Consider the following 13,032-nt stretch of genomic DNA (forward strand, 5'->3'; position numbering starts at 1 on the left):
GGTAATAGAAACCTGTAGGTCAGGTGAAGGTGGTAATAGTTACCTGTAGGTCAGGTGAAGGTGGTAATAGTTACCTGTAGGTCAGGTGAAGGTGGTAATAGTTACCTGTAGGTCAGGTGAAGGTGGTAATAGTTACCTGTAGGTCAGGTGAAGGTGGTAATAGTTACCTGTAGGTCAGGTGAAGGTGGTAATAGTTACCTGTAGGTCAGGTGAAGGTGGTAATAGTTACCTGTAGGTCAGGTGAAGGTGGTAATAGATACCTGTAGGTCAGGTGAAGGTGGTAATAGATACCTGTAGGTCAGGTGGGGGTACATAGATGATCTGGTCCAGTCTTCCAGGCCTTAGGAGGGCACTGTCCAGAGAGTCTGGTCTGTTAGTGGCCGCTACGATCATCACTTCCTTGTTACACACCTCCTGGTACTCCAACTGACAGGGAGGGCAGACAGGACATCATGTTAACAACGACAGTAGCGATTGTCAGGACGTTTGAGGCGATCAGTTTGAGCAATGTGAAGCTCAGAATCGCTACTCTTTAAGTGATTTGTAATTCAGTGATTCTGAGCAGAATCTACATATAAAGTGTGCTGTTGGTGTGTATGTTTTTTGTGTGATTATATGGTGTATGTGTTGATTGGTGCTCTAGTAGTAGGATGTCATGTCTGACATGTTCCTGTTGCTGGTGGTGCTCCACTCCCTCAGCCTGTAGGGTCTTCCCTGCTCCTCGCCTCTCCAGGGTCCTAAAGCCTACCCCGTCCAGCTCATTCAGCAGCACAGACAGGAGGCGGGTCTGGGCACTCTGAGGGACATAGCCTTCTGACCGGGAGCCAATCAGAGAGTCCACCTCATCCAGGAACAGGATGGAGGGAGCGCAGGCCCGCGCCTGACGAAAGAGCTACATACAGGAACACACCACAAGGTTATTGACATACACACAATAACATCTACCAAAGTGATTCTATTGATTAAAGCATGACAGCAACATTCCTCCAAATAACAAAGTTGAACTGCTTCAGAAAATGTCTAACACTGCATGCTAGTACAAGAACAATAGGAACATTCAGTTAAGACGAGGGGCTCTCCAAACCCCTACCTGAGCCAGGGCCTTCTCCGAATCTCCTACAAATGGAGAGTAGAGGTCAGCCCCGCTGACTGACAGGAAGGAGCAATGGGAGGAGGTAGCTGCAGCCCTGACCAGGGTGGTCTTAGCACAGCCTGGGGGACCGTACAGCAACACCCCCCGGGGACGGGACAGACCCAGACGCACAAACGCCTCCGGGTAACGCATTGGCCACTCTATACTCTACAAGGAGGGACCAGAAACAGAGGACAGGAAGTCAGGAAGTCTCAAATGACACCCTATTCACCTTACTCTCTAGTGCACTACTTTGGAGCAGAGCTGTGTATCTGTTAATCAAATCAAATGTATTTATATAGCACTTCGTACATCAGCTGATATCTCAAAGTGCTGTACAGAAACCCAGCCTAAAACCCCAAACAGCAAAAACTCCCTAGAAAGGCCAAAACCTAGGAAGAAACCTAGAGAGGAACCAGGCTATGTGGGGTGGCCAGTCCTCTTCTGGCTGTGCCGGGTGGAGATTATAACAGAACATGGCCAAGATGTTCAAATGTTCATAAATGACCAGCATGGTCGAATAATAATAAGGCAGAACAGTTGAAACTGGAGCAGCAGCCTGCTGCTCATCAGTGTTGGTCGAATGAATGAATGCTGCTGTTTTCCCAGTATAGTTCCACCAGTACCTGTTGTAGTTTGACTTTGACTTCCTCCAGGCCTCCTATCTGTTCCCAGGAGACGGCTGGGAGGTCTGTCCGTCCCAGACTGCCTCTCAGACAGGATGGACGGACAGTCTTCAGGGCAGACAGGAAGTGTTCCATGGTGATAGCCTGCTCCCCTGAACCCTGACAACATACACAACACACAGCAGGAGTCAATAATGTTAAGACTATCTCAATGACAATAACCTAGATAGAAGTTAGAACAGGTGTGTGTGTGTGTGGATGATCCGGCTCAAAGGACCAATATGAGCTGACTTTACAGTGTGTGTGTCTATGCTTACCGGTGTGTTGTGTCGTATAGCCAGCATGGCAGCCTCACGGCAGAGAGCACTGAGGTCAGCACCCACATATCCTGTAGTCCTCTGGGCCAGCTCTGCCCAGTCCACACTGACACACACTGGCATGGCCTGGCACAGCACTGACAGGATGGACAACCGCTGCTGTGCTGTGGGGGCACCGATAACCACCTGGACAACAGAGAGAGAGAGAGGAAACATTACAGACAGGATGGATAACTACTGCTGTGCTGTGGGGGCACCGATAACCACCTGGGCAACAGAGAGAGGAAACATAACAGACAGGATGGATAACTACTGCTGTGCTGTGGGGGCACCGATAACCACCTGGACAACAGAGAGAGAGAGGAAACATAAGACAGGATGGATAACTACTGCTGTGCTGTGGGGGCACCGATAACCACCTGGACAACAGAGAGAGAGGAAACATTACAGACAGGATGGATAACTACTGCTGTGCTGTGGGGGCACCGATAACCACCTGGACAACAGAGAGAGAGAGAGGAAACATAACAGACAGGATGGATAACTACTGCTGTGCTGTGGGGGCACCGATAACCACCTGGACAACAGAGAGAGAGAGAGGAAACATAACAGACAGGATGGATAACTACTGCTGTGCTGTGGGGGCACCGATAACCACCTGGACAACAGAGAGAGAGGAAACATAACAGACACGATGGATAACTACTGCTGTGCTGTGGGGGCACTGATAACCACCTGGACAACAGAGAGAGAGGAAACATAACAGACAGGATGGATAACTACTGCTGTGCTGTGGGGGCACTGATAACCACCTGGACAACAGAGAGAGAGAGAGGAAACATTACAGACACGATGGATAACTACTGCTGTGCTGTGGGGGCACTGATAACCACCTGGACAACAGAGAGAGAGAGAGGAAACATAACAGACAGGATGGATAACTACTGCTGTGCTGTGGGGGCACCGATAACCAACTGGACAACAGAGAGAGGAAACATAACAGACAGGATGGACAACTACTGCTGTGCTGTGGGGGCACCGATAACCACCTGGACGACAGAGAGAGAGAGGAAACATTACAGACAGGATGGATAACTACTGCTGTGCTGTGGGGGCACCGATAACCACCTGGACAACAGAGAGAGAGAGAGGAAACATAACAGACAGGATGGATAACTACTGCTGTGCTGTGGGGGCACCGATAACCACCTGGACGACAGAGAGAGAGAGGAAACATTACAGACAGGATGGATAACTACTGCTGTGCTGTGGGGGCACCGATAACCACCTGGACAACAGAGAGAGAGAGAGGAAACATAACAGACAGGATGGATAACTACTGCTGTGCTGTGGGGGCACCGATAACCACCTGGACAACAGAGAGAGAGAGAGGAAACATAACAGACAGGATGGATAACTACTGCTGTGCTGTGGGGGCACCGATAACCACCTGGACAACAGAGAGAGAGAGAGAGGAAACATAACAGACAGGATGGACAACTACTGCTGTGCTGTGGGGGCACCGATAACCACCTGGACAACAGAGAGAGAGAGGAAACATAACAGACAGGATGGATAACTACTGCTGTGCTGTGGGGGCACCGATAACCACCTGGACAACAGAGAGAGAGAGAGAGGAAACATAACAGACAGGATGGATAACTACTGCTGTGCTGTGGGGGCACCGATAACCACCTGGACAACAGAGAGGGAGAGAGAGGAAACATAACAGACAGGATGGATAACTACTGCTGTGCTGTGGGGGCACCGATAACCACCTGGACAACAGAGAGAGAGAGAGGAAACATTACAGACAGGATGGATAACTACTGCTGTGCTGTGGGGGCACCGATAACCACCTGGACAACAGAGAGAGAGGAAACATAACAGACAGGATGGATAACTACTGCTGTGCTGTGGGGGCACCGATAACCACCTGGACAACAGAGAGAGAGAGAGAGGAAACATAACAGACAGGATGGATAACTACTGCTGTGCTGTGGGGGCATCGATAACCACCTGGACAACAGAGAGAGAGAGAGGAAACATTACAGACAGGATGGATAACTACTGCTGTGCTGTGGGGGCACCGATAACCACCTGGACAACAGAGAGAGAGAGGAAACATAACAGACACGATGGATAACTACTGCTGTGCTGTGGGGGCACCGATAACCACCTGGACAACAGAGAGAGGAAACATAACAGACAGGATGGATAACTACTGCTGTGCTGTGGGGGCACCGATAACCAACTGGACAACAGAGAGAGAGAGGAAACATAACAGACAGGATGGATAACTACTGCTGTGCTGTGGGGGCATCGATAACCACCTGGACAACAGAGAGAGAGAGAGGAAACATAACAGACAGGATGGATAACTACTGCTGTGCTGTGGGGGCACCGATAACCACCTGGACAACAGAGAGAGAGAGAGGAAACATTACAGACAGGATGGATAACTACTGCTGTGCTGTGGGGGCACCGATAACCACCTGGACAACAGAGAGAGAGGAAACATAACAGACAGGATGGATAACTACTGCTGTGCTGTGGGGGCACCGATAACCACCTGGACAACAGAGAGAGAGAGAGAGGAAACATAACAGACAGGATGGATAACTACTGCTGTGCTGTGGGGGCATCGATAACCACCTGGACAACAGAGAGAGAGAGAGGAAACATTACAGACAGGATGGATAACTACTGCTGTGCTGTGGGGGCACCGATAACCACCTGGACAACAGAGAGAGAGAGGAAACATAACAGACACGATGGATAACTACTGCTGTGCTGTGGGGGCACCGATAACCACCTGGACAACAGAGAGAGGAAACATAACAGACAGGATGGATAACTACTGCTGTGCTGTGGGGGCACCGATAACCAACTGGACAACAGAGAGAGAGAGAGGAAACATTACAGACAGGATGGATAACTACTGCTGTGCTGTGGGGGCACCGATAACCAACTGGACAACAGAGAGAGAGAGGAAACATAACAGACAGGATGGATAACTACTGCTGTGCTGTGGGGGCACCGATAACCACCTGGACAACAGAGAGAGAGAGAGAGGAAACATAACAGACAGGATGGATAACTACTGCTGTGCTGTGGGGGCACCGATAACCACCTGGACAACAGAGAGAGAGAGGAAACATAACAGACAGGATGGATAACTACTGCTGTGCTGTGGGGGCACCGATAACCACCTGGACAACAGAGAGAGGAAACATAACAGACAGGATGGATAACTACTGCTGTGCTGTGGGGGCACCGATAACCACCTGGACAACAGAGAGGGAGAGAGAGGAAACATAACAGACAGGATGGATAACTACTGCTGTGCTGTGGGGGCACCGATAACCACCTGGACAACAGAGAGAGAGAGAGGAAACATAACAGACAGGATGGATAACTACTGCTGTGCTGTGGGGGCACCGATAACCACCTGGACAACAGAGAGAGAGGAAACATAACAGACAGGATGGATAACTACTGCTGTGCTGTGGGGGCACCGATAACCACCTGGACAACAGAGAGAGAGGAAACATAACAGACAGGATGGATAACTACTGCTGTGCTGTGGGGGCACCGATAACCACCTGGACAACAGAGAGAGAGGAAACATAACAGACAGGATGGATAACTACTGCTGTGCTGTGGGGGCACCGATAACCAACTGGACAACAGAGAGGGAGAGAGAGGAACCATAACAGACAGGATGGATAACTACTGCTGTGCTGTGGGGGCACCGATAACCACCTGGACAACAGAGAGAGAGAGAGGAAACATAACAGACAGGATGGATAACTACTGCTGTGCTGTGGGGGCACCGATAACCAACTGGACAACAGAGAGAGGAAACATAACAGACAGGATGGATAACTACTGCTGTGCTGTGGGGGCACCGATAACCACCTGGACAACAGAGAGAGAGGAAACATAACAGACAGGATGGATAACTACTGCTGTGCTGTGGGGGCACCGATAACCAACTGGACAACAGAGAGAGAGAGGAAACATAACAGACAGGATGGATAACTACTGCTGTGCTGTGGGGGCACCGATAACCACCTGGACAACAGAGAGAGAGAGAGAGGAAACATAACAGACAGGATGGATAACTACTGCTGTGCTGTGGGGGCACCGATAACCACCTGGACAACAGAGAGAGAGAGGAAACATAACAGACAGGATGGATAACTACTGCTGTGCTGTGGGGGCACCGATAACCACCTGGACAACAGAGAGAGAGAGAGGAAACATAACAGACAGGATGGATAACTACTGCTGTGCTGTGGGGGCACCGATAACCACCTGGACAACAGAGAGAGAGAGAGGAAACATAACAGACAGGATGGATAACTACTGCTGTGCTGTGGGGGCACTGATAACCACCTGGACAACAGAGAGAGAGAGGAAACATTACAGACAGGATGGATAACTACTGCTGTGCTGTGGGGGCACCGATAACCACCTGGACAACAGAGAGAGAGGAAACATAACAGACAGGATGGATAACTACTGCTGTGCTGTGGGGGCACTGATAACCACCTGGACAACAGAGAGAGAGAGAGGAAACATTACAGACACGATGGATAACTACTGCTGTGCTGTGGGGGCACTGATAACCACCTGGACAACAGAGAGAGAGAGAGGAAACATAACAGACAGGATGGATAACTACTGCTGTGCTGTGGGGGCACCGATAACCACCTGGACAACAGAGAGAGAGGAAACATAACAGACAGGATGGACAACTACTGCTGTGCTGTGGGGGCACCGATAACCACCTGGACAACAGAGAGGGAGAGAGAGGAAACATTACAGACAGGATGGACAACTACTGCTGTGCTGTGGGGGCACCGATAACCACCTGGACAACAGAGAGAGAGAGAGGAAACATAACAGACAGGATGGATAACTACTGCTGTGCTGTGGGGGCACTGATAACCACCTGGACAACAGAGAGAGAGAGGAAACATTACAGACAGGATGGATAACTACTGCTGTGCTGTGGGGGCACCGATAACCACCTGGACAACAGAGAGAGAGAGAGGAAACATAACAGACAGGATGGATAACTACTGCTGTGCTGTGGGGGCACCGATAACCACCTGGACAACAGAGAGAGAGAGAGGAAACATAACAGACAGGATGGATAACTACTGCTGTGCTGTGGGGGCACCGATAACCACCTGGACAACAGAGAGAGAGGAAACATAACAGACAGGATGGATAACTACTGCTGTGCTGTGGGGGCACTGATAACCACCTGGACAACTGAGAGAGAGAGAGGAAACATTACAGACACGATGGATAACTACTGCTGTGCTGTGGGGGCACTGATAACCACCTGGACAACAGAGAGAGAGAGAGGAAACATAACAGACAGGATGGATAACTACTGCTGTGCTGTGGGGGCACCGATAACCACCTGGACAACAGAGAGAGAGGAAACATAACAGACAGGATGGACAACTACTGCTGTGCTGTGGGGGCACCGATAACCACCTGGACAACAGAGAGGGAGAGAGAGGAAACATTACAGACAGGATGGACAACTACTGCTGTGCTGTGGGGGCACCGATAACCACCTGGACGACAGAGAGAGAGAGGAAACATTACAGACAGGATGGATAACTACTGCTGTGCTGTGGGGGCACCGATAACAACCTGGACAACAGAGAGAGAGAGAGGAAACATAACAGACAGGATGGATAACTACTGCTGTGCTGTGGGGGCACCGATAACCACCTGGACAACAGAGAGAGAGAGAGAGGAAACATAACAGACAGGATGGATAACTACTGCTGTGCTGTGGGGGCATCGATAACCACCTGGACAACAGAGAGAGAGAGAGGAAACATTACAGACAGGATGGATAACTACTGCTGCGCTGTGGGGGCACCGATAACCACCTGGACAACAGAGAGAGAGAGGAAACATAACAGACACGATGGATAACTACTGCTGTGCTGTGGGGGCACCGATAACCACCTGGACAACAGAGAGAGGAAACATAACAGACAGGATGGATAACAACTGCTGTGCTGTGGGGGCACCGATAACCACCTGGACAACAGAGAGAGAGAGGAAACATAACAGACAGGATGGATAACTACTGCTGTGCTGTGGGGGCACCGATAACCACCTGGACAACAGAGAGAGAGGAAACATAACAGACAGGATGGACAACTACTGCTGTGCTGTGGGGGCACCGATAACCACCTGGACAACAGAGAGAGAGGAAACATAACAGACAGGATGGATAACTACTGCTGTGCTGTGGGGGCACCGATAACCACCTGGACAACAGAGAGAGGAAACATAACAGACAGGATGGATAACAACTGCTGTGCTGTGGGGGCACCGATAACCACCTGGACAACAGAGAGAGAGAGGAAACATAACAGACAGGATGGATAACTACTGCTGTGCTGTGGGGGCACCGATAACCACCTGGACAACAGAGAGAGGAAACATAACAGACAGGATGGATAACTACTGCTGTGCTGTGGGGGCACCGATAACCACCTGGACAACAGAGAGGGAGAGAGAGGAAACATAACAGACAGGATGGATAACTACTGCTGTGCTGTGGGGGCACCGATAACCACCTGGACAACAGAGAGAGAGAGAGGAAACATAACAGACAGGATGGATAACTACTGCTGTGCTGTGGGGGCACCGATAACCACCTGGACAACAGAGAGAGAGGAAACATAACAGACAGGATGGATAACTACTGCTGTGCTGTGGGGGCACCGATAACCACCTGGACAACAGAGAGGGAGAGAGAGGAAACATAACAGACAGGATGGATAACTACTGCTGTGCTGTGGGGGCACCGATAACCACCTGGACAACAGAGAGAGAGAGAGGAAACATTACAGACAGGATGGATAACTACTGCTGTGCTGTGGGGGCACCGATAACCACCTGGACAACAGAGAGAGAGAGAGGAAACATAACAGACAGGATGGATAACTACTGCTGTGCTGTGGGGGCACCGATAACCAACTGGACAACAGAGAGAGGAAACATAACAGACAGGATGGATAACTACTGCTGTGCTGTGGGGGCACCGATAACCACCTGGACAACAGAGAGAGAGAGGAAACATAACAGACAGGATGGATAACTACTGCTGTGCTGTGGGGGCACCGATAACCACCTGGACAACAGAGAGAGAGGAAACATAACAGACAGGATGGATAACTACTGCTGTGCTGTGGGGGCACCGATAACCAACTGGACAACAGAGAGAGAGAGGAAACATAACAGACAGGATGGATAACTACTGCTGTGCTGTGGGGGCACCGATAACCACCTGGACAACAGAGAGAGAGAGAGAGGAAACATAACAGACAGGATGGATAACTACTGCTGTGCTGTGGGGGCACCGATAACCACCTGGACAACAGAGAGAGAGAGAGGAAACATTACAGACAGGATGGATAACTACTGCTGTGCTGTGGGGGCACCGATAACCACCTGGACAACACAGAGAGAGAGAGGAAACATAACAGACAGGATGGATAACTACTGCTGTGCTGTGGGGGCACCGATAACCAACTGGACAACAGAGAGAGGAAACATAACAGACAGGATGGATAACTACTGCTGTGCTGTGGGGGCACCGATAACCACCTGGACAACAGAGAGAGAGGAAACATAACAGACAGGATGGACAACTACTGCTGTGCTGTGGGGGCACCGATAACCACCTGGACAACAGAGAGGGAGAGAGAGGAAACATTACAGACAGGATGGACAACTACTGCTGTGCTGTGGGGGCACCGATAACCACCTGGACGACAGAGAGAGAGAGGAAACATTACAGACAGGATGGATAACTACTGCTGTGCTGTGGGGGCACCGATAACCACCTGGACAACAGAGAGAGAGAGAGGAAACATAACAGACAGGATGGATAACTACTGCTGTGCTGTGGGGGCACCGATAACCACCTGGACAACAGAGAGAGAGAGAGGAAACATAACAGACAGGATGGATAACTACTGCTGTGCTGTGGGGGCACCGATAACCACCTGGACAACAGAGAGAGAGAGAGGAAACATAACAGACAGGATGGACAACTACTGCTGTGCTGTGGGGGCACCGATAACCACCTGGACAACAGAGAGAGAGAGGAAACATAACAGACAGGATGGATAACTACTGCTGTGCTGTGGGGGCACCGATAACCACCTGGACAACAGAGAGAGAGAGGAAACATAAGACAGGATGGATAACTACTGCTGTGCTGTGGGGGCACCGATAACCACCTGGACAACAGAGAGAGAGGAAACATTACAGACAGGATGGATAACTACTGCTGTGCTGTGGGGGCACCGATAACCACCTGGACAACAGAGAGAGAGAGAGGAAACATAACAGACAGGATGGATAACTACTGCTGTGCTGTGGGGGCACCGATAACCACCTGGACAACAGAGAGAGAGAGAGGAAACATAACAGACAGGATGGATAACTACTGCTGTGCTGTGGGGGCACCGATAACCACCTGGACAACAGAGAGAGAGGAAACATAACAGACACGATGGATAACTACTGCTGTGCTGTGGGGGCACTGATAACCAACTGGACAACAGAGAGAGAGGAAACATAACAGACAGGATGGATAACTACTGCTGTGCTGTGGGGGCACTGATAACCACCTGGACAACAGAGAGAGAGAGAGGAAACATTACAGACACGATGGATAACTACTGCTGTGCTGTGGGGGCACTGATAACCACCTGGACAACAGAGAGAGAGAGAGGAAACATAACAGACAGGATGGATAACTACTGCTGTGCTGTGGGGGCACCGATAACCAACTGGACAACAGAGAGAGGAAACATAACAGACAGGATGGACAACTACTGCTGTGCTGTGGGGGCACCGATAACCACCTGGACGACAGAGAGAGAGAGGAAACATTACAGACAGGATGGATAACTACTGCTGTGCTGTGGGGGCACCGATAACCACCTGGACAACAGAGAGAGAGAGAGGAAACATAACAGACAGGATGGATAACTACTGCTGTGCTGTGGGGGCACCGATAACCACCTGGACGACAGAGAGAGAGAGGAAACATTACAGACAGGATGGATAACTACTGCTGTGCTGTGGGGGCACCGATAACCACCTGGACAACAGAGAGAGAGAGAGGAAACATAACAGACAGGATGGATAACTACTGCTGTGCTGTGGGGGCACCGATAACCACCTGGACAACAGAGAGAGAGAGAGGAAACATAACAGACAGGATGGATAACTACTGCTGTGCTGTGGGGGCACCGATAACCACCTGGACAACAGAGAGAGAGAGAGAGGAAACATAACAGACAGGATGGACAACTACTGCTGTGCTGTGGGGGCACCGATAACCACCTGGACAACAGAGAGAGAGAGGAAACATAACAGACAGGATGGATAACTACTGCTGTGCTGTGGGGGCACCGATAACCACCTGGACAACAGAGAGAGAGAGAGAGGAAACATAACAGACAGGATGGATAACTACTGCTGTGCTGTGGGGGCACCGATAACCACCTGGACAACAGAGAGGGAGAGAGAGGAAACATAACAGACAGGATGGATAACTACTGCTGTGCTGTGGGGGCACCGATAACCACCTGGACAACAGAGAGAGAGAGAGGAAACATTACAGACAGGATGGATAACTACTGCTGTGCTGTGGGGGCACCGATAACCACCTGGACAACAGAGAGAGAGGAAACATAACAGACAGGATGGATAACTACTGCTGTGCTGTGGGGGCACCGATAACCACCTGGACAACAGAGAGAGAGAGAGAGAGGAAACATAACAGACAGGATGGATAACTACTGCTGTGCTGTGGGGGCATCGATAACCACCTGGACAACAGAGAGAGAGAGAGGAAACATTACAGACAGGATGGATAACTACTGCTGTGCTGTGGGGGCACCGATAACCACCTGGACAACAGAGAGAGAGAGGAAACATAACAGACACGATGGATAACTACTGCTGTGCTGTGGGGGCACCGATAACCACCTGGACAACAGAGAGAGGAAACATAACAGACAGGATGGATAACTACTGCTGTGCTGTGGGGGCACCGATAACCAACTGGACAACAGAGAGAGAGAGGAAACATAACAGACAGGATGGATAACTACTGCTGTGCTGTGGGGGCACCGATAACCAACTGGACAACAGAGAGAGAGAGAGGAAACATTACAGACAGGATGGATAACTACTGCTGTGCTGTGGGGGCACCGATAACCAACTGGACAACAGAGAGAGAGAGGAAACATAACAGACAGGATGGATAACTACTGCTGTGCTGTGGGGGCACCGATAACCACCTGGACAACAGAGAGAGAGAGAGAGGAAACATAACAGACAGGATGGATAACTACTGCTGTGCTGTGGGGGCACCGATAACCACCTGGACAACAGAGAGAGAGAGGAAACATAACAGACAGGATGGATAACTACTGCTGTGCTGTGGGGGCACCGATAACCACCTGGACAACAGAGAGAGGAAACATAACAGACAGGATGGATAACTACTGCTGTGCTGTGGGGGCACCGATAACCACCTGGACAACAGAGAGGGAGAGAGAGGAAACATAACAGACAGGATGGATAACTACTGCTGTGCTGTGGGGGCACCGATAACCACCTGGACAACAGAGAGAGAGAGAGGAAACATAACAGACAGGATGGATAACTACTGCTGTGCTGTGGGGGCACCGATAACCACCTGGACAACAGAGAGAGAGGAAACATAACAGACAGGATGGATAACTACTGCTGTGCTGTGGGGGCACCGATAACCACCTGGACAACAGAGAGAGAGGAAACATAACAGACAGGATGGATAACTACTGCTGTGCTGTGGGGGCACCGATAACCACCTGGACAACAGAGAGAGAGGAAACATAACAGA

General features: G+C 50.4%; 1 protein-coding gene across 2 annotated transcripts in view; it reads right to left on the reverse strand.

Moving 5' to 3' along the window:
- The window catches only part of LOC110506132 (ATPase family gene 2 protein homolog B), a 47,410-nt gene that overhangs the window by 23,546 nt on the left and 10,832 nt on the right, over positions 1 to 13,032 (reverse strand). For both annotated transcript variants that reach the window (XM_036964133.2, XM_036964132.2), the window contains exons 5-9: positions 2,076 to 2,261; positions 1,759 to 1,917; positions 1,091 to 1,300; positions 665 to 892; positions 292 to 426 (exon numbers count right to left, since the gene is read on the reverse strand). In XM_036964133.2, the coding sequence (XP_036820028.2) occupies positions 292 to 426; positions 665 to 892; positions 1,091 to 1,300; positions 1,759 to 1,917; positions 2,076 to 2,261 (918 nt within the window). The remainder of the gene's footprint in view (positions 1 to 291; positions 427 to 664; positions 893 to 1,090; positions 1,301 to 1,758; positions 1,918 to 2,075; positions 2,262 to 13,032) is intronic.

The sequence above is a fragment of the Oncorhynchus mykiss genome, chromosome 26 (assembly GCF_057628025.1).
Source record: "Oncorhynchus mykiss isolate SJ-2025 chromosome 26, ASM5762802v1, whole genome shotgun sequence".
NCBI classification, from domain to species: domain Eukaryota; kingdom Metazoa; phylum Chordata; class Actinopteri; order Salmoniformes; family Salmonidae; genus Oncorhynchus; species Oncorhynchus mykiss.